This window comes from Stegodyphus dumicola, chromosome 4, assembly GCF_044657685.1.
Source record: "Stegodyphus dumicola isolate Sdum_Otavi_A_Nest chromosome 4, ASM4465768v1".
NCBI classification, from domain to species: Eukaryota; Metazoa; Arthropoda; class Arachnida; order Araneae; family Eresidae; genus Stegodyphus; species Stegodyphus dumicola.
The window spans coordinates 180,771,592-180,794,854 of NC_140771.1; the positions used below are offsets into that span (position 1 = coordinate 180,771,592).

The window sequence follows — 23,263 nt, forward strand, 5'->3', positions numbered from 1 at the left end:
GAACATATTAACATGCCGTTAATTTTACACATTTGGAAACATACATTAGTAGTACATTGTTAACTTCTATTCTTTTCAAAGCAAGTGCCAATTCTTTCTACATTGAAATAATACACTTCAAAAAGTCTTTCAGACTAAAACTTCTTTCTTGCTAGAATGTTTTAAATAAAATTTATACAATAACTTTTTACAATATTTAAGTCTTTACACAACGCTATTATACACCAACTTTTAATTTTACGCGCGAGTAATTGAAAAACATAATACCAAAATCGGTAAGAACTCATTTCTCGCCCTTTTGTCGATAAAGGTAGACCTCGCATGAGGTAAAACTTCTTGAAATCTGCCACTTGCAGTAAGAATGAAAGATTAACTTAAGTTTGCAAAGTAACATAAAATTTTACTTATCTTTGTGATATTCGGACATCCTTTTCTGGGCCCAGTCTTTAAGGGTATTGCAGATAGTAGTGTGATTTATCCTCCTTCTTGTACGGGCTCGCCCTTCAGTGCTTTCCTCTGGAAGCTTCCTTTTTTCACCAGTTCGGTCACCCTTGAATACCTTCTTTTTCTCCTCTGCTTGTGGTCTTGGCCGTTTGATGGCAGCTGGTCTTGGCGGAACCGGGAAACTTCTGTCGTGTTCCTGCTTGGACCTCGTTGTTGGCCGTTCAAATTTTCCTTGTAACTTTTACTCCGCCGCTGATGGCCCTTCCGCAGTTCGGCTACATTTACTGCGGAGAGTCCTGTCAGATGAGTCGATCTTCCGTTTTAGAGCCGGGTTATAGTTGCCGTCATTTCTCCTGGTTCTCTTCACATACGTCGTCCTTCTCCCTTCTTCATTCTGGGGGTGTTCGTGAACTCTCTTTTCTGGACGGTGGAACGGCTTCTTTTTCTTGCTACCTTCAATTTTTCCGCGGGACAATTTTCGTTTCACTTGCTCCTGCCTCTTATTGGCTTGCCCTTGTACCTGTCGTTTTTCCACCTCTGGAGCTTGTGCCTGCGGTGTCTGCCGTGCCGGATCCTGCAAAAGATCTGAAAATATTTGCATTTTATTACGATCGAAGTAGGGCTTGATTTGATCAATGTTTGCGGAACAGGTTTCACCATTTCTGGCTTTTAACACTACTACAGCGTGAGTTATTTTTTCTATAACATATGGTCCTTCAAATCGTGGAAAAAATTTGGCAGTTTTATCTTCTGGTGCTGAAGAAAGTGAATGCTTAATTTTTAAAACTTCATCCCCTACTTTATAAGTTACTCCCCGTCGTTTCAAATCATAATAGAGCTTCTGTTTTCTTTGTGCTACTTCCGTATTCTTTTTTGCTTCTTTTATTAGTTTTTCTATACCACCCATTTTAAATTCTGGGGCTCTTTGTTGCACATAAAATAATTTATCTAACGGTGTTATAATCTTTCTGCCTAGAAATAACTCAGCAGGAGTTTTGCCCGTTGTATCATGTTTTGCGGTCCTAAGGGCGAAAGCAAATTCATTGACATAGTTATCCCAGCTTTTATGAAAATTTTTAACATAACTACGGATAATTTTCACTATATTTCTATTGACCCGTTCTGCTATATTTGATTGCGGCCGATACGGGACCATTTTTAAATGACGTATGCCCAGTTTTTGGCACATGTCTTCAAATATATTACTTACAAATTGAGGACCATTATCCGATATAACTTTTAGGGGCGCCCCGTATTTTAAAATATATTTATTTAAAATAGAATCAGTAACTAATTTCGCGGAGGCTCGTTTTAAGGGAACAATTTCGGTCCATTTACTAAAATGATCAACCATAACAAGGAGATAGCGACTTTTATTTAACTGACTTTTTGGGAAAGGGCCCAATAAATCGATGCCAATTATTTCATTTGGAAATTTGGATTTAATACTATTTAGAAACCCGGCCGGGCGGAAATTGATATAATTAACTGCTTGACATGTTGGGCAGGACTGGACATACACCCTTGTTAACTTTTGCAGTTCAGGAAAGTAGACTGCCTCGCGTACGCGTTGGATAGTTTTCGAATACCAGCATGAGAAGCTAAAGGGCTGTCATGGAGCTCCTGCAGGATATTTAATCTAAGACTAGCTGGGATAACAGGTCGAAATTCGTTGTTGGAATTCGTAGTTTTTGTATACAATAATAGACCATCTATTAGTTCGTAATGGGCCGCCCTATTTCTTATCGCCACAATATCTTGGTGGCTAAAATTTTCAGGATCCTTCAAATACTCATAAATGCTTCCAAACTCAGGATCCTTACCCAGTTCAGTTATTACAGTTTCTCGGGAATTTATTGTACATGCTGTGAGCATTGCCACCTTTACGGTATTCCCTTGTTCATCTATTTTAATTCTTGATTGGGCATCTGCTACGATATTTTCCTTACCGGGGATATGCTTGATTACCAGATTATATTCTTGCAGCTTGAGTGCCCATCTTATTAACCTTGGGGATAAATTTTTCCCTGAGTACAATCTAGTTACCGCCGCATGATCAGAGTACACTGTTATCGGCGCCTTTCCAAAATAGACTCGGAACTTTTGCACTGCTAACAGAACTGCAAGTGCCTCTCTCTCGGTCGCGGAATAGTTTCTTTCTGTTTGATTTAAAGTTCAGCTAAAAAATGCCACGGGCTGCTGATTTTGCGAAAGTACCGCTCCTACCGCATAATCCGAAGCATCCGCTGAAATTTCTAAATTCTCATCCTTTTCAGGAAATTTCAACACGGGCTTGCGTTAATGCTTGTTTTAATTTTTCGAAAGCACTATTGGCTTCGGCCGTCCACGAGAATCTTGCCTTTTTCCTTTTTAATTTTAACAATGGCTCAGCAATAGCTGCAAAATTTTTTATAAAGGACCTATAATATGAACAAAGTCCTAGAAAAGAAGAGAGCTTCTTTGCCGTGTTTGGAGTCGGATACTTTTGTACAGTGATTATTTTTGATTCATCTGTCTCGATCCCTTTTTGAGATATTTTGTAACCTAAATATTTTAATTCAGGGGCTGCAAATTTGCACTTTTCGACATTAACTTTTAGACCGGCCTTATTTAATAAAGAAAACACCTGTCTTAAATCCTGTACATGTTGGTCGAGATTATCACTAGTAATAATGATATCGTCTAAATAGATAAATGTGGACTTTCCAAGAACAGGTCTTGACACAATGTCCATGCATCGCTGAAATGTTGCCGGGGCCCCTGAAAGGCCAAACGGCATACGCAAAAATGCATAAGTGCCAGACTTGGTTATAAAAGCAGTCTTAGGCACGTCCTCAGGCCTCACCCCTATTTGAAAATAACCAGTCGTTAAGTCTAAAGTCGTCATAAATTTGGTTGATTTTATGTTCCTTAGAATTTCTTCTATAATCGGTAACGGATATACCGGATATTTAGTTATGGAGTTTAATTTACAGTAATCAATAGCGAATCTCCATCTTTTTGGATGCGTCAAAGGATAGTCATTATTTTTCTTACATAAAACCACCGGGCTAGCATAACTACTTGAGATGGGCGTTATGATCTTTTTACGTAGCATATCGGTAATATGCCATTCTATAATTTTTTCCTTATTCTTATCATACCGGTATGGTTTTTGATGAACTGGCATTGCATCTCCGGTGTCAATACTATGGTTAGTAACCTGAGTAAATCCTGGAATATCACTAAATAACGAAGCAAATTCACTTACCACTTGTCGGATTCTTCCTTGCTCGTCATTAGGGAGGTGGTCAAGTTTTAACATCGGCGGTTCAGCGTTTTCTGTACGAACTGGTTTCATTGTCAGCTTAAGGGACGCTTCATTAAAATCCAGCGTAGCTTGGGCTTCTGAAAGAAAATCTATTCCTAAAATTAAATGTGCTTGCAGATTCTTTACTATAAAAAACATCACCTTTACTTGTTCGTCCTTGATACGGATATACAAAGGTACTTTACCTACGCACTTACATTTTTCTCCTTGCGCCGCTAACACTGTCGTATTATCCGCATTATATATGCGGTATTTGCGAAAATACTTCCTAAAAAACTGTTCTGCCACACAGGAACACTGCGCGCCGGTATCCAGGAGTGCGGTGGCTGGGATAGTATTCACCAAGACTTCAATCTTCGGAAGAGTCAAATTTTTCACCATTACTGTATTTAACTTGTAGGAAGAGGGGTTTTCGTGGCCTTCGGATTTCCGCACCCTCTCGTCAGCAGAAATCCGTTTTAGTTTAAATTATTTTTCCTTTGCGTGCTTTCCTTCTTTTTCTACTGGCCTTGAGACTTTTTTCCTGGGTTGCTATTGAACTGTCGACGTTCGCCGGCTGTTTTTGAATGCTCGGGTTTCCTTGCCGACTGATTCGCTTTTTCTCCGTAGCCATGTGCTTGAGTTTGCTGTAGTCTTGGCGTACCAAATTGGTTTCGCTGTTGATACTGGCGTCTTCTTTCGACATCCGCCGTTCTTCTACTTTCAAACTGGATTGCTAGCTCAAATAACTTTTCCAGTGTAGTCGGATTTCTTAATTCAATAAAGTCTTGCACTTGGGGTAGTAACCTCGGCAAAATCACTTGAATTATTTCAGGATCCGGACGGTTTCCATACAACAGCTTGAAAACGTGAATTTTTCTTAAAATAAAGCTCGAGAGGTTTTCGATTCTTTGTTGATATATACTGAAAAGTTCCGTTTCTAATTTCGCACGATCCCTTACAACAGGGAAGGCTTTTAGTAGGGCAGTCTTGAAATTTTCGTAAGTATAGGTGGGACTTCCTGCTTGACCCAAGAGACTTCTGCCTATACATTTGAACCAGTTAAGCGCTTGGCCCCTCAAAGCGCTGGTAGCTAAGGTAACTTTTTGAAACTCGTGCATGGGGTAGAGCATGAAGTGGTCATCCAATTTTTCCAAAAAACTGGTTACCGGTGAGTTTCCATTAAATGTTGCTTCTGGTTTCATCGAAGCTCGCATGGTCTGGACGATGTAACCAAATCCTTCCAGGGCGGCAGCTGGCATTTCTGGATTCTGAGCCGTTTCTGCAGGCAGCACAGGTTCTTCTTGAAACTCGGCCATGGTTATTCTTCTTCGTTGGGCGCCACTATCTTCGGGAACATACAAGGACCTGACTCGGAACGGAGAGCTTACTAAAGCTATGTTCACTAATTGTGGTAAGTAGACAGGATACAGACGAAGGGTATACAAAACCCTTTATTTTTCTCTATATACAATAACTTCCGTACTTCGGAATACACCGACCCGCTACTCGGGGTCTAACGTAAAAGTATAAAAATAAAACTAAACTCTAATTTAACTTTAGAATAATAAAACGTGGAAGATTGGCCTTATATTAACAGGAAGGCGTATGTAGTACAGATAACTGAGAACACTACAATACGTTTAAAAGTTATCAAGAGGATTAAAACCTCTGGCCTGGAAGGCAACAAGCAACTGCGTAACTTCTAAGGTAAGCGGCCTGCTTTGACTCAACTGCTTCCTCTCTCTCGCTTGGCAAAAAGCCACAACTTAAATACTTGGCGTTCGCCAGACAACTTTGCATAAAAACCTTAACGCTTATAATTCTGGCCGGAAGTAGAAAATAAGAAGTGATAGTAAAGATTTAAAATAAAATAAACGTTAGTAAAACTTAAAGATCCTTACAAATTCATTATTAAAAACTATATTTTTATCATTTAAAAAGTCTTTTTGACATTGTGAAAAATCTCCTGATTTTTGAGTGTCATAGGTTGGCAAGTATGCAAATGTATTTTTACCCTGTGGAGTTTATTGGTAATTTATTTTACTCTTTTATGATGGCTTTTTAATTGAAGACAGATATTTTAATTTTCTGCTTGGTCCATTATTTGACTTTTTCACTGGTAATATTCTGACAGACTCTGTCTGTAACTGGTTTCATCATGGTGGTGCTATTTTGCAGAAAGGTGTTTGCATGCTTGAGTTCCTTGGACTTTGCAACATGATATTTTAATGGAATGATCTTAATTTCTTCAGTCCCATAAGCACAAAAAGAAAGACCAAAGAAATCATGATCATGCAACCATGTAATGCCACTCAAAAAAAAAAAAAAAGAAAAAGAAAAAAAAGAAAATTGCCTCATGCGACCATGTGTGTGTAATATAGCTTATAACGATAATTTTTAATAGTATATATGGTAGATAATAGGTAAGGCAAATATAAGTTTTAATAGTATATATGGTAGATAATAGATAAGGCAAGATGTGTGTCTTTTGATACTATAGAAAATACTCTAAAATTTTATCATTGAATATTTTCAATAATTTCCTTGATTTTGATCTTCTGCCAACTTACATTAAGGTAGGTAAGGTTTTTGGTACAAACATTTGATAGCTGGTTTTCAGTGAATAAAGTTTCCCTTCAATGTATTTTTACTATTTTTAGAAGATGTCTGTCTGTCCCTGTGTAGGTATAGGATAATTTTTTCGTCCATGATAAGTCGAAACTTCGAACTGTACCGTTAGGAAACAGCACTTTGTCCATATATAGCACAAATTTTGCAAGCAATCTGACATTTTTCCATTTTAAAATAAAGGGGTATAATATTATAAAAATGATTATTTGGGTTCTCCATTCTTAACACTACACTGAAGCAAAATTTATGCCACATGTTAGAATTACATAACATAAGCAGAAAGATCATGTTTAAACATGCACTTTAGTCAAGATCACTGTGTATCAGCAGTAAGTTTTTTTTTTTTTTTTTTTTCTTTTAAATGATTGAGCACTTTATTTAAAAGCCATTACTGATGTGCCACTACAAAGGGCATTTGGAAAAGTGAGGATTAGAATTTAAATCACTGACTATAATCAGTAAGATTTTGGTGAGAATGAAAAAAATTAAAGTTTTTTTAATTATTAATAATTAGGAAGAAAAAAATTTACTAATTAAAAAAATGTAGCATTAGTTTTATTATAATGGGACATTTTTTTCATTTCTAATTTTGTCCAGTATTCCTGCACAAAAATATTTCTGAGTATGCCCATAAGCATGAAAATGTTTATCCCTGCATTATTACTCTCATGGTCTCATAATAAATCTCAATTTTATGGTGTTTCGATAGAAGGAATTTAAGTTGATAAACTTGGTCCCCAAAATTTTCTCTCTCTTTACCTGAAACTTGTGAATTAAATCTTTGTTAAACTTATAATAAATTAAGATATTTCTTTGTTAAAGTAGCTCTGTCTTAAACCCTTGGCAACATTTAAAATTTTGCACAGCGCACACTGAACAATCAAGTTTGCCGATTTTAGTGACTAAGCATGGCAGTCACTTTAGCAAGGAAGTACGTTAGTCAGATAAGGTTTGTTTTCTGAAATAATGGCTATCAGTAAATTGAAGCACCAGCAATAGGTACCTCATTTAGCTCTCTTCTTGCTAATATGCATGATATGTGATATATTGTTAATTTCTTTTGCATATTTTTTTTTTTACCTGTTATATTGAAGATTTAAAAAATCAGATAAATGTGTGTAATGCAATTGTTGTTTTGTATTTTAGGTTGCATTTTCTGTGGTATAGATTTGCTATGAATTTATATAAAATTTTCTGTGGTGCTTGATTGTTTGTGTATTTTTTTATTTTGAATTTATATCAGAATATAGTATATGTGCTTTAAAAGATATATTTTCCCAAGTTTATTCTCTCCTTCCCCTTTTTAAAATTTTTATTTATGTCAGACTTTTTAGATTTTTTTATTTGTGTCTTTGCAGCTGAAAATGACACCTTTGCATTGGGCAACGGAACGGGGCCATTATCATATTGTTAAAACATTGCTCAAAAACTTTGCTGATGTTCATGCAGTGAGTAAATTTGATAAAACTCCTTTAGATATAGCAGAAGATAATCAGTACCCAGATTTAATAGAATTACTAAAAGTAAGTATTAAATTTATCTATATTTTTAATAGTGATAAAAGGGTTCATAGATTCAAATATTTTTTTTAATTGTTCATACTTAACCAAAAATTTAATATATTGGAGACAAAAATGTGAAATAAAATTAATGAATAAATACTTAGTACTTTTGCATTTTAAACTGCTATGTCTAATAATAATAAAATGCTTAAAACGTTACCTTTTTTGGTTGAACTTTTTATTGTCTAAAGGAGTTATTGTGTTCACTTGTATCTGCTATCATGGTATAAGTGGTAGTATCTGGTTGTAACGAAAGTTTACCCCCAAAAATATTCTTAATGAAATTAGGAAGGGAAAAAAAAAAAAAACGTGAAAGCAGTTAAAAACATAAAACTTTAGTGCAAGCATAATAACCACCCAAATCTATGATTTTCTGCCACCGTATTGTTAGTTCTTTAAAGCCTTAGGCCTAGAAACTTGGTGGTCACAAGTCTGAAAACAGATGAACCTCATTGCGGACGCCCTGTGCAGAGTAGAAGATAGCACCAGCAAGATGTAGCTGCAGGTGTGAAAAAGATAGAAGTCGGAAGGAGCAATGTCAGGGCTATATGATGGGTGTGACAAAAGGTCTGTATAAAGTGCAGAAGATGAATGCAGACACATATGATTTTGCAATATCTTGATGGAACTTTACCTTTTTACACTGGAACTCAGTTCGACGTTTTTTTACGTGATAACACTGTCAACACGGTCTAGCATCTTACTGTTGAGGATTTTACCTTTTTCTAGATACTGTTTGTGGGTAATCCCACCAGATACAAAGCATGATCTTTTTGTTAGTCAAATTGCATTTTGTGATGCTGCTAACTGGCTCACTGAATGCAGACCAAACCCCTTTTCGGCCTGTGTTATTGAAGTAGATCCACTTTTCATCACAAGTGTCAATCCGGTTCAGAATTTTGTCCTTTTGTTGATATTCGAGCAGGTTAATGCAGGCCCGAACACGTCGATCCTAATCTGCTTGAGTCAGCTCGTGCATAGACAAATAGACATGACACTAACATTTAACTTAACTTAAATAATAAACCACAACTTAAATGGTTGCATACTGATTATCTTACTGATACTGATCTTCTTTCACTTAATGATAACGATATGCTTTCTTTCAAATGCCAAAAGTCATTTGGCAAAATATGATTAAACAGGGCAACACAGACTGTTGGCACAGATGATGTTTGCAGTGATAGGAAACTTTCGTTAAAACTCAATGCATGCACTTGCAATGGAAGATCTGTTGTTTGAATCCTACAAGGAAATGGTTGATTTCTTACATTTCTTGCTTTGTAAAAATTGGTAGTCTCTAGCACCTACATTAAAATGTAGTGTATGATAATTTGTCATTAGCTGGTGTTCATCAACTCAATTTTGTGCCTCTCTCTAATTGTATAGTAAACAAGGGAGGATATAAGGAATTCTTGCATTCCATTATGCTTGCTGTCATGATGTAAAAAGTTGCACATCCAATAAAGCAGCAGATCTATGATTTGAATCCTGGTGAAACAGGGTTAATTTTTCATGTTTCTTGGCTTTGAGAAACCTCGTACAAAGATTTTTGCTGTTTTAGTTTTAATTTACATTTTGTTTCAAGATTGATTTCCATATTTACAATTTTATGTTTGATTTGTGATTTATTTATGTTAGGTAGCTTGCCACTTTTGGTAGAATTATATTCTGTCTTATTTACTTTCCTGCATTCTGCATGATATTAATAGCTCTAAAATAAACACTTTTCAACTATTGATCTCTATCTCTCTCTATATATATATTATTTAAAATGATAAATAACTTTCTATTTTTCTTATGCATACAAATACTTGTGTCATGCTGTCTTTTGTATGCACTAATTATTTTCTAAATGAAGATTTTATAATAATTGCTTCACAGTGCATAATAATGTGCTTAATGTACTGAGATTATTTGTTTTCATTATGAACTGTATTTATATTGATAAAAAGGAATTCATAAAAGAAAATAAAAAAGGAAGTATTGTAATACATCATGTCTGTTGATGATACGTTCCAATTTTTACAGCATATGTATGAAATCCTATTGAAGAAAGTTGTTCCTAATGCAATATTTGTTAGTATATAAACTGCAATTAAATTTATTTGATAGATTATGCAGCGTAAAAAATTGCCAATATTAAATGCAGTAATATTCAAGTTTACACTAATGCTGTATTGTGCACTAAAAATGTGCTTCCTTTCTCTCTCTTGTATCTATGAATATATAAGGATTTAACAGTTTAGCCAGACCAACAAAAGCCAAACACAGGTAAAAATTTCTGAATTTGTACTTTATAATGATATACAAAAAGGCTATACTTGCACTGTATAGCTTTGATAGATGGCAAAAAAATAAATAAAATGGAAAACTAGCTCTCATATTGGTAAAACTTCAGCCTGGATCTTGTTCATGGTTGTGATTAGTGTAGAAAGATAGTACTGGTCGTATTTACATTCTTTGTATTTTGCCATGTTACAATGTTACATGCTGCTCTTGCTTGACCCACTTTAATTTATGAAATATTTTCTTTAACTAGTAAAAAAAAAAAAAAGCTGGTTGCTGTAGACTTTGGATAACTTAAAGTATAGTTACTGAATCAACAGCTACAAAGCAGCAATTATATTCTTGTTTATGTATTTATATGTTCAGTGCTATGATTTAAGATACTGTTATATGCATACGGGACCATAATGGATTGAATGCACACAGATGAAATTTATTTTTCCAAAAACAGTGTGTAGCTCTGGACCTCTTCACACAAAAGTTACTTATACAGCTGTTCTTGATATGATAGTACTATCAGTAGTTATCACTTGAAACTACTAAAAACATTGAACACAAGTATAAAATCACACAAAAGAATTCACAGATGCCTATGCTAGCACTGTGATCTCTCATTATACTGAGCAAAGCTCTGAACAAAACTAAGCTGATACTCTTTTCGGTCTTATATAGTTTTCCTCTGGTCCGCCAAGAAATTTTCAGTATCTTTGATTTCTCGAAATTGTTGGAAAGCGTACACAGCTACAGTAACATAGGGATAAAACTAGTTATAAATATGGGACCAGATGGTACCAAGTTTGATGACTTTTGACGATTTATCGCCAAATTTCACAGGAAGAATTTGTTGCCAAAACCATCATTTGCTTGCTGCTAATTTGCCAATTTGACAAGATAGTCATTTACCTCAATGTTAAATAGACTTTCCTCTGTTTTTCTAGTGGCACTTCACATTTCTAAGGCCTTTAATGTTAAATTTTATTTACATATAATTTCTCTAAATTTATATACATAAATACAAAATTCATAGCATTGCCCCCCCCCTTTAAAAGAACAGCATGTCCCAGGCTTCCTGGAGGAGACACTGTAATACAACTAAGGAAAATTAATAATCATTTAAATAAATAACATACACTAAACGAATACCAAATAAATAAATAAATGCATGAATTTACAAATTTGTATACAAATAGGGCCATAATCTTAGTATACTATTTACATACATTATAAGGACTATATGGTGTAGCCATATTAATAGACTAGCATATCATAATGAATGAATTTTAGCTTAGACATTCATGACTTACAGGTCCAAATTAGACACTGGATCATCTCAAGGTGACTACGGTGCAGGAGAAAGTTCTTTCCATCGAATCGGATCCCATAACAACAGCTTCTCAGCTTCGTTGAATTGATCTTGTGTCGCATCAGCTCTTTATCTTTTCCATTGCCAAGTTGACTCTCTTGTAGAAAACTGTGCTTCACTCCAAACCATGCCTCGAAATTCTGAATGTACCCAAGCAAAGAAGGCACATTTGGAGAGCAACCAAACAACAGATCACAAGCAGACAAAGGTTATGCAAAGATCATCTGAATCGGGAATAGCCAGTAGCCTCTTGAACAGCACTGTATAAACCAGTAAGAACAGAGGTAACTTGTGGTGCAGTCCTGTTGGTTTCTGGAAACCACTGGCAAGATGTTGTAGAGGATAGTTCTTAAACCTTTATTCCATACTGTCTGACTGTGGATGTAAAGGTGTCATTTGTGTTCTGTCTATGCCAATTAGTTTATAGAGGTTCTTTAATTGCAGCCAAGACTAAATTCCTTCCTTTATTGGAATGTAATTAAAGAAGCACTGCAAATCTGGAAATCCAGTTATGGTTTCATGTCATTGTCTTTCCACTGTTCTTTGTCACTCTATGCGGCTGGGTCACACGGTGCTGAAATTGTAACTTGTTGTATGACCAAAAATAAGCTGCTCATATTTTGCTTTGAAAATTGAGCAATATCAGCAGTTTTCTGGGCAGGATCTTCTGGACAGGGTGTCTATTTTTGTGGGACGACCATTTCTGATGACGGATAGTAATATATCCCTGGAGTCTCTGTACCTATCTGGCTATTTGGCTATCAGGATTTTTGAAATTTAAGAATCAAGCTAACGATGCATGATTTGTGCAGAGTAAGAATTTTCTGCCATAGAGGTAATGGTGGAAATATTCTATGGCTTTAACTATTGTGAGCAACTCTATCTTGGTGACACAATAATTCGTCTCCAATTTTAAGTTTGTAAAATTAAGGTGACTAGGTTTCAAAGTTTGAAATTCAGGACACTCTCTCTCTTTCTACACACACATATATATTTAATTTTTTAATACATTTTTTACAAATAAATTATTTAATTATTATTGTTATTTTGGTGGAAGTGGTATATAGGTCAATATTTATGCACGTCTGGTCATTAAAATTACAACACCAGGAAGGAATGATCTGATGAACGTCAAAAATCACATAAAAGGAAGAAGAGGTTAGGATATGCAAATGATTAGTATTTCAGCACATTTAGACAATGCAGGAGGGAGAAATGACATCTTAAGATCTGCATAAAAGAAAATTGTGTAATGGATTTCTCATTCAGAAAGCACATTGTAAGGTCGGAGTTTGCTCAGAATATCATGTTATGTCTCGAATAATAAGAATGTTTACCAGCAAGTGTCGGAATGTGATAGAGATCGGATAATTGCCTATCAAGACTGTGGATTATCATTCCAGGATATCGCCCATCGCACTGGTCAACATCCAACCACTGTCATGCAAATATGGAATCAATGGGTTGCTGAGGGTCATGTTGAACGGCATGCAAGATCTCAATGCCCGAGAGGACATACATATTGTGAGGTTAGCCCTGCAAAGTCATACAACCACATCACGGACCACAGGAGTGACACAATGTTGTCTTTTCAGTCAAGTCCCGGTTCTTAGTGCAATATTCTGATGGCCGTATACGTGTCTGGAGGCTCCTAGGAGATCACGTCACCTGCTTGCATTCAATATTGGCACAGGGGCCTTGCACCTGGTGCAGTGGTTTGAGTGCACAACACGCACATCTCTAGTTCAGATCGATGGTGATTTGAACGCAGATCTGTACATTTCTGACATCTTACATCCAGTGGTTGTGCTCTATCTTCGAGGCCTGCCAAATGCCATCGTCTAACAAGATAATACAAGAACAGATATTGCACGTTGCGTTCTGACCTTCTTCGATACACAGAGTATTTGATTGCTGCCTTTGCCTGCATGGTTCCTAGATCTGTCACCCACTGAAAGCATCTGGTTATGAGTTGTGGAGAGACTGGCCCACCACCCTTCTCCAGCTAATACGGTTGATGAAGTGGGGCATAGAGTGGATTAAATTGCCTGTTTCTGTCATCCAAGCCCAGTTCGACTCCATGCCTAACCATGTAAAGGCCATTTTAGATGCCAAGGGTGGCAGCTGTATCTACTAATTTCGTGCACTGTAAATTCCTAAACTGCTTACAAATTTAATGATTTTATCCTCATTCCATACTGTTCACGTACAATAAATATCTTTTTTGTATATGCTTTCCTTCATGGTGTTGCAATGTTAATGGCCAGCAGTGTATGTAAATATAAATAAATAAATTTTGTTTTATTTTTTAATAGTGATATATAATATTTTTTTAATAAATAAAGAGTAAATCAAAATGTAGTATTTATTTTTAGACAAAATAATAAATTTATAACCATTATAAATTATTTAGATGAAGTAGCATTATATTTCTTAGAACATCTTTTTCTTTTTTGATGTTCTTAAATAAGTCCGTAAAATTTTTATCAAAATTTATTTTGGTGATTATCATATCCTTCAAAAGTGTCCATTTAAAGCTGTGTCTTATCACTAGCCCCAAAACTGTTCATGAGGCTAAATACTTGCTCAGTTGCAGCATTAGTACCAGGAAGGCAAAAGAAAAACTGACAATTGTAAAACATTTGAACAAGCAGTCTGGTTCTGATTAAAATATGCAGTCATTTCCATCCACCTCTTATTTTATTTTTTTACCATGACATTACTTTTTCTTCCATGCTATATTGTTTAAGGTAAACATATTCCTCATATATATCAATTTCTAATAATATTGATTTGGTATCATTTTATTAATTAACAAAAAAGCTGTTTCAACTTGACTCCAAGAAGGGATTTCATTCAATATCATCCAGTTGTATGTTTCCATTTCCTGAAACATTTTTTTCGCCCCGTTTCTGCAAATACATAACAGCAGCCTGATAAAATGAAACAATAGCTTCTCGAAATTCAATAACTTCATATTATGACACGTCTCCATTCTCTTCAAGTTTTCCTTGAGTTTTTTTAACATTTACTGTAATAAAGTGATACTCTGATTTGCTCAATATTGAAGCTTTCAGATCATCCATTGAAGCAATTACATCAAACGCAGATGGTTTGATTTTCAGTTGTTGTAATAACGTTATGAAATATTGAAGCCTGAGTGTTAATAAAATATAGCTAAGCTTCTGCCACTGGATTTTCAAAGCATTTTAAAATAAGCGTGAGCCTTGTGAATACCCTAGTATCATTAAAAAATCAGTTTCTATGAAGTTTCAGAAATTTTTCATTGTTTCTAACAATATAAGATATAAAATATATCTTAGAAATAATCATTTCTTTACCAAATGGCAAAATATCAGCTGATGTTCTTATTGTATTATGGATAATATGTGCTATACATCCGACTCCATCTAAACCATGGTTACAGTTTCATTTTAGTTTAACAGAAACATTATTTTCTCTATATTTGTCAAACTCCATAACGCTAATCTGTAGATCTAACAAGTGTTGGGAAAAGTTTTATTTCCTTGTGACTGGTCACATCAATTAAGATTGAAGCAAATTAATTTTTTTTTTTTCAAATCATTGTGCAAAGCTTTTAAAGCATAAAGCATGAAAACATTTAGTATTATTGCTTTGAGCTTAGTTCGCACATGCACATGAATTTAGGCTCAAATGCTGCTTGAAGCAGCTCGGACTTACAATCCAAAAACAAAAAGCTATGGTTCTTGCAAATAGTATGGTATGCAAAAGTACTTCAGCTAATTCTTCCTTATCACAAATTTTCTCCTATTTCAAGAAAGTTTTTAATGATGAGATGGATGCAACAGCGAAATTTGACATTTTATGTTTATTACTATATATATGAAGTTTAATAGCTGTACATTCACCATAGTTTATTGAAAATTTTGTATAACATATATTGCTTCGTACATCGGAATCGCTCATAGGTTTTTTCAATAAACGGGTATTCCTTCTGTAGTTTTTTGTTAAATGTGCACTATCTTTTTTTGAACCCACTACTTAAAAAAAAAAAAAATCAATGGCACAAATAAATTAAATTGCAGTAAAACGTACCCTTAGCATGTATGTAATGCACCGTTGCTAATATCTACATATAATAAAAAAAAGAGTCTGTCTGTATGTGTGTGTGTGTGTCTTTTATTCGCACTGCGCGTAAATTAATAGACCCACGGCTACGAAATTTGGTGCATATAGACAAGAGCCAGTGCACCTCGAAGCGATTTTTTCGAAATTCAAATTCGAATTTTTTTTAATTTTATGTTTTGTGACGAAATCGCGTCATTTTGAGACATAATGGGCTATAGGAAAGCGAGATTTTACTCTACTCACTCCATTTTCACATCGTCATGAAATGTAGGCACATACCTATTTTACAAACTTAAAATAAATTTTGTGTTTCAATAAATCAATTAAATACGAATTTATTAACAAAGTGAGCTTAACACCTTTTCAACAGAATTTTTTCTAAAAAAGTTTATGTTTAAAAATGTACAGTTTATTTTCTTTGATTTTTGGACACGTTAAACTTTTATCCTTGCGACTGCTTTTACAAAAAGAATTTTGGAAAAATGATAATATTTTATATTTTGTATTTTTAAATAAAGCTTCCGAGTACGCTTCTCACATCTCGTATTTTTAAAAATGTGATTTTGGTAACAATTTTCCTTTCTTATTGTTGTTGATAAATTTTTGATGAAATCGCATCATTTTGAATAGTTTCATTCTTTTAGAAATATGGGGTTGGCAACAATTTTTCATCGTATTTCTTATGTCACTGTTTTTAAGAGATTGGTATATTTTTTATATATATATTGATTGTATTGATGGCTTTTATAAAGTCGTTCTGCAGAGTAAATTTGTGCATGGAATTTTTTGTTTTTTTAGTTTCTTTCATGTTATTTTTTGCTTATTTCACTGTTTGTAAGATATTGAAAAGTTTTGCATGATTTTTTTTCTTCAATGGAAAGTTGGTTAATTTTTTTTATTAGGATATTTGTATTAAGGGATATAGCTTATTTCATTGTAATTTTTTTCTCTTGAAAATATAAGATAAAATATCATTAATTATACTTTGCTTTTCAGAATTTTTTGTTTTTTGAATTCTTTTATGTTATTTATTGCTCATTTCACTGTTTTTAAGATATTGAAAAGTTTTGAGTGATTTTTTTAGGAAACAAAGTTCTTAACCTCCTTTATACCATTTAAGGCCCACCAGCGGCCGAGCGGTAAAGTCGCTGAACACTGGTAGTTCGGTCCGAGGTTCGAATCCCGCGAACGGGCTGGCTGCATGGGCGTTTTCGTGGTTTTCCCCATGTGTAACGTGTATACGAGCCAGTTTCCCTTAGAAAGTCCTCCACGAAAGGCATCCCTCCCCTTAGGCAGATAGCCCTCGTGTGCTTTGCCATAATTAAATACACCAACACCAACACCTTTATACCATTTAAGTTTTAAGATTTTGCAAAGGGAAGTTGGTTAATTTATTTATTAGGATAATTAATATTTGTAGTAAGGGATATTTCTTATTTCATTGTATTTTGTTATACGTAATAACTTTTTTTAATGAAGTTTTTCTGCAGAGTAAATTCTACGCAGTTTTTAAATTTAACGTTTGGTGTTCCCTTCAGCCATTTTTCCAGTACATTTAAAAGCCAGACGAAGGCTGGCAGCGAAACTGCTAGTTAAAAAAATATATGTCATTGCCAAACGGGAAATGTGTTTACACATCATCGTTTTGTCCAATTTTTTTTAATCCTTATGCAAAATCAAAATGACGATGGAATAAAACTTTTACGATATAACTATGACAGAAGAAAGATGATTTTAGATGTATATATCTACAATAAAATTTCAGCAAATGACAAAAGAATTATTTTTAGATGTCATGTAATAATGTGTAAAGGAATGCTATATACTAATATGTATAATGCACAGTTGATAAATATATATATATATAAATTTAAATCACAATCGAATTAATATATCAATTAAAAATTGCAGTGTTGTCTGTAAGTCTGATCTGCAATTGTAAGCTGGCAGCAAAAATTCCGTGTATGTTCGGGAGTTGAGGAGAGAAATCAGGAATAAGGAATAGAATTCTCCCACTGCAATTTTTCTAAGTTAAACACTAGATGAGGAATCCCCTATTTATACGGCCAGTATAAATAGTATGGCGTACGTCTTTTAACTTATGCTTGTATTCTCAGTTTGCAGTCTACATTGCTTAAATAAATATTCACATTTAAACTTTTATATTCTCACACTACTGTTTTTTGGAACAAATGCTGTAAATTGAGGACCAAAAAATGAGTTTTAAAAAATCAGGCTACGGACAGAAAATTTGAGACTAATGGTCACCTTAGTAATAATGCATCCTCACATTTCCTGTCCACAAGAACTTTTATTATTTGTTCTTTGTCAATCTGTAAAGGAATCTTGCAGTGGAAGATATGTCCTTCACAAATCTCCTATAGTAGGTGCAAAGCCCAGGAAACTTCTGAGCTGATGGACATTTTAGGGGCATCTCCAGTCTTTAACTGCCAACACTTTTTCTGGATCCATACACACACCTTCGGCAGAGATGATATGTTCAAGTTAATTCATTTCCTGTCTGAACAATTTACATTTGGCAGGACTTAACTTTAGATTGGTTTCCTCCAGTTTTTGAAGGATCTTCCTAATATTTTCTCCTTCTCTTCTAAACTTTTTCCAATGATGTCATGCAGGCATATCAGATAGGCTACATTCTACTTCTCAGTGTGCTCTCCTTGTGGCATTTGAATGTTAACTGCGCTCAGCATAATCCAAACAACATCGTTTTGGAACTGCCAAAGTCCTTCTCTGGTAGTAAATGCTGTCTTTCCTCAATCATCAGAGTATATCTCTATCAGCCAATATCTGCTCTTTAAGTCAAGCATCAAAAACCATTTGCTTCTAGAAAGATTGTCTAGAATATTGTCAGTTCTAGGAAGAGAATAACTCTCTTTCTTCATGATGTCATGCAACCATTCATAGACAAAGTAAAATGTAATTGAGCCATCTCTCTTTCTGACCAGTATAATGGTTAATGGTAGAGGCCCAAGGACTTGCTGATGGCTTGATAATGTTGCTTCCTTGCATATCCTTTAGAAGTTTTCCTACCTTTTCCTGTTTAGGAATCGATAGATATCTTGGATATTTCTAGATTGGTGGATGATACTTCATATCAAATTTATGCTCTTCCAAACTCGTTTGACCTACGTCAGAAGATATGTGGGAGAAAACATCTGGATATTCTTTAATGACATATTCTACAGTACTTCTTTCTTTATCACTTAGTTGTGCATTCTGTAATAACTCGAATGTTATGCTCTCTGAAGACAGAAAAACTGGAGGACTACTGGTCATTGAAGTACATATAGCGACTACTTTACCTTTCCTTGTAACTTTTGCCTTGTCACATACATTAGCAGTTTTCACCGTAATGATGTTTCTTGATCGGCCGATGAGCACCAAGGCTAATAGTACTCTTTCCCAGCTCTTATAGTTCTTATATTATGCCATTCTGGAAGCTTTTATTTTCGGCAAAGTCCAAGGAAAAATTGGATTTTCATAGAAAGTTTAGTCTGAATGTTATGGTAGGTGCCACTTTTAAACTTGATGTTAATGTTTAACTTTCCATGATGCTGATTTTATCGCTGGACATAGTCTGCAGAGTAACACAGGGCACATCCAGATGACATCCCTTTCCAGTCATTGAGCTAGATCTTTTCGGATAATGCTAATATTGGCTCCTATATTGCTGGTCATATTACAAGGAATTCCATTTACAAGACCCATGATGATGAGTCCATTACTACCACCATTCACTGCAGAAATCTAAAGTGCTTGAAAATGGCACATCTTTATATCTGGCAACCTCCACTCTGTAAAGGTAGCCACTAATTTGTTTTCCATCTCCTTTCTGGGGAGTGGTCTTAGTATCCTTGTCCAAGTGTTCTGCAGTTCATTCACATATGGTTTTCAGACTGCATTTCCAGCACTTTGGGATCAGCTTATTATAATTCTACCTGGCTTCAAGGCATTGACTTGCTTGGTTAAAATGTCTAGATGAGCATTCACTCGAACCATTGACTCCTGGACATGAGTAGTTCTGGATAGGTGATGGACTCTATGAGTAGCTTGCTGGGCTGCATCGGTTTTCATGGCATACACTAAACCAGTTTTAGATCCTTGACAGCCACCATTGGCAGTGCTTCCTTTATCACAGTATCCTGGATTAGGCAGCCTTTCAACATCTGTGGTGAGTTTCTGGGTGCTACTGTGGGCCCCTGTTGATGAGATTTTAAGTGACGCCTGCTATAGTCTTTTAAACACTGCTCACCACCCAAAGGGTATAGTGGTTAGAAGAGCCTACTGCAGCACCGAAGAGCTTCATTACAATCCTGGAAAAGGCATGGATATTTCTAAATGTATACTATCTTTGTGCATGGGGGTGCTCTAAATACATGACGAGCTGAAAGTCCTCTCAAGAGGTTGGTGGTGGGGGAAGAGGGGTGGGAGACCTCCAGGGTATTCTTTATCAAAATTGGGGAGGGGTGGAACTGAGCAAAGTCATACTGTCACCTGCATGGTGCTCAAGGCTCTTGCCAGTGACATGCACAATCTTGTCCTTGCCATGATGAATTCTATGGTCTTATTCTGATGTTATGTCAAGCAAGTGAGATAAGTTAGAACACAACAAACACTTCTCACCAAAGCACGGCTCTCTGAAGGATATCTGCTATATCTTCGCTCAGAGAAGCCAGAAGATGGCAGGCCTTAGTTTCGGAATCCTTCCCTTTTGCCACTCTAGAAAAGTCAGTGTTTTACATTTGCCAGGGGGTCTTTCCATTGGACAAGGCTAGCTTTAGAGAGAAATTAAGAAGGCATAAGTAAGAGTTAAAAGCAGTCAGAATTGTTTTCTGCTATCGGAATGAATTTTTTTAAGCTATCAACTTTGTTGACGATAGCAGAAATTTTGTAACTAATTTTTTATTCGACAGCAGAAACTTTTTCTTCAATCTCTTTGACTTAACTGTTTTCTGTTTCTTAACTGACTTCTCTGACTTAACTGTTTTCTGTTTTCTATCTTCAACTGTTTTCTGCCTTGCAATTTGTGATCTATTATGGCAATAATTTCTCTTTTCATTTCCTTGTGGCCCACTAGCGACTGAATAGGGAAGCCACTGAACACTGGTAGTTCGGTTCGGGGTTCAAATCCTGGCAAATGGCCTAGCTATGTGGGCATTTTTATGGTTTTCGCCATGTGTAACATATATCACCACATTCATCTCTTCTTTAATGAACTTGGCAGCCTTTCCATCCTTTATTGGGCTGTAACAAATGTGATCACCCATTGTCTTGTTGCTTCTCCATTACTCTTGTCACCAGTATTCAACCGCACTTCTGACACCAAAAATTGTTACATGTTTATGGGTTCATGATGGATTACATGCATACAGAACTGATGGTATCTTGATGAAATCCCACCCCCCAAAATACTTAACAGTTCTGGAACTCATCACACAAAAGTACTCGTACAGCTCTTTTCAGTATGACAGAGCACAATCAGTAGTTACCACTTAAACCAAGAACATTGAACTCAAGGCAATACAAAAGGCCTCAAATATATAAGTTCGCAAAGTGAACTCTTAATACTCTCGACTCAACCCTCCAGTCTTATGTGGATTTCCCTGTTCACCGAAAAATTTCCAGTACCTTTGATTTCTCGAAATTGCTGGAAGGCATGCACGGTTACATTTACATAGGTATGGGACTAAAATGTCACCGAACTGTTGCCAAATTTGGTGACTTTTTGGAATTTTTTGCCGTATTTTTCAAGAAAAACAGGTTACCATAACCATCGTGGCACTATCTCACCAGTTTGGCAAGATAGCCATTTAATTCAATGTTAAATGGCAGCCAAATTTAAGGGTACCAAAATGATTATCAAACATATTATATTTCTGTAAAAAAGGGTGGCCAGTTTTAATTTGCATATTGGTAGTCAATGGTCTTAGGATCAGCACTAGTAGAAATTCTTGAAAGCCTTTTTAAAGTGCAGAATCAAAGTGAGTCAAATACTGACTACTTATTAAATAGGCATCAGAGTGCCTTCAGAATTCTGTAGGTGCATAGAGTTCATCTTTGGCAGTATATCCGCCTACTTTCATGGTTTGATTTTAACCAAATATTTTTGGTTGGCATGATAATATGTAAATACGTAATTTAGTCATACAATATTTACTATGATACAATGATTACATAAACCCTCACATCCTAGCAATAAAGACTATTCTAATAGAATGGTCACTATAAAAAATGATTTTTGTGTTGATTGTATTGTGTCTAAAAGTTCGACCGAGTCCTATTTTATGTATTAGTTATTCATATCACATGTCAATTTTTATTAGAATTTTTCTTAACTTTGGTTATGTAAATTCTTTTTTGTTTGTATTGCAGCAACATGCAGCTACTCCAGCTAGTGTGAAACCTTTAAAACAGTATACTGCACTTAAAGCAAAAGTAGTTCCCTTAAATCAGACAACTGTAAATTCACCTACTCAGACTATTAAAACAACTATACCTCTAATAATCAAATCAGAAGTAGCATCCACTATAAAGACAGCTGCTACAAGAACTGTACCAACAGTTCATACAGTTACTCCATATACTCCAGTAACTGAAACAATCACAGTTAGTGGAACTGCTAATAGTAATCCTGTGAAATCGCCAACTATTACAAAGCCAGTGTTTCTTCGAGCTAATTTAGCAAATATTCAAAAAGCAGCTGCAGCTAGCACCAGTGGAAAAGCTGCATCATCCAGTGCCAGTGATTCCGAAGAAGGTAATTATTAGTTATATTTTGCAAGACTTTTTTAAATAAATTTTCTGTTTTCTCAAACAAATCCCATTTTTATTAACTTTTTAATTTTTGGTAAATTAGGTGCCTTTTTGATTCAAATATTATAATTAATTCTGTTACTTTCTAATTATCTGCATCTGTCACTGAAAAATTGCTTCCCAAGCTAATGCACAAAAGGCAACAGCCGCATTCAAAATAGCAGTGCTCTAAAAGTGCACTTATTAGCAATCAATCAATCAATAAGATTAAGAAAATAAGAAACTTTAGTTATAAAACACTTTAAAAAATATTTCAATTTTTGCAAACAGCAATCTGTTTTTGTTTTAAAAAACATAGAATTCCGCATGTGCAGCTCTGTACAACTTCTGCATTGGGCACTGGTCAAAGCAGACATGTGTTAACTATACATCTAGATTACCACATAAATGCTTTGTGACAATATCATGGGTTGCCAGATTTACTTTGATGACGTATCACTTTGCCTCATCAATACTTTTTCATATTTTTTTGTGGGGTAGGTGGTGAGCAGATAATCATAAAGTGCCTTAATTTCTGTTAATAGGTGAGAAGAATATTGGTTGTGTACCTTTATTTTTTAAAATTGCTTTTGAGTAGAATTCAAATATGTTTTTTAAAAGTAAAATAAAAATTCAGTAAATCAGTGTATTGTTGTAGTTTTTAATGTAGGCTTTTTTTTTAATGACGTGTCTTTAGTAACAAATAACAATAATTTTAATTGGTAAAATTTAAGATTAACAGATATAAATCTGTAGCTT

At 35.0% G+C, this 23,263-nt stretch overlaps 1 protein-coding gene across 4 annotated transcripts in view; it reads left to right on the plus strand.

Annotated features, from left to right (window-relative positions):
* Window positions 1-23,263, plus strand: part of LOC118183184 (uncharacterized) — a 77,258-nt gene that overhangs the window by 11,075 nt on the left and 42,920 nt on the right. For all 4 annotated transcript variants that reach the window (XM_035352634.2, XM_035352635.2, XM_035352633.2 and 1 more), the window contains exons 4-5: window positions 7,726-7,890; window positions 22,085-22,469. In XM_035352634.2, coding sequence (XP_035208525.1) covers window positions 7,726-7,890; window positions 22,085-22,469 — 550 coding nt within the window. The remainder of the gene's footprint in view (window positions 1-7,725; window positions 7,891-22,084; window positions 22,470-23,263) is intronic.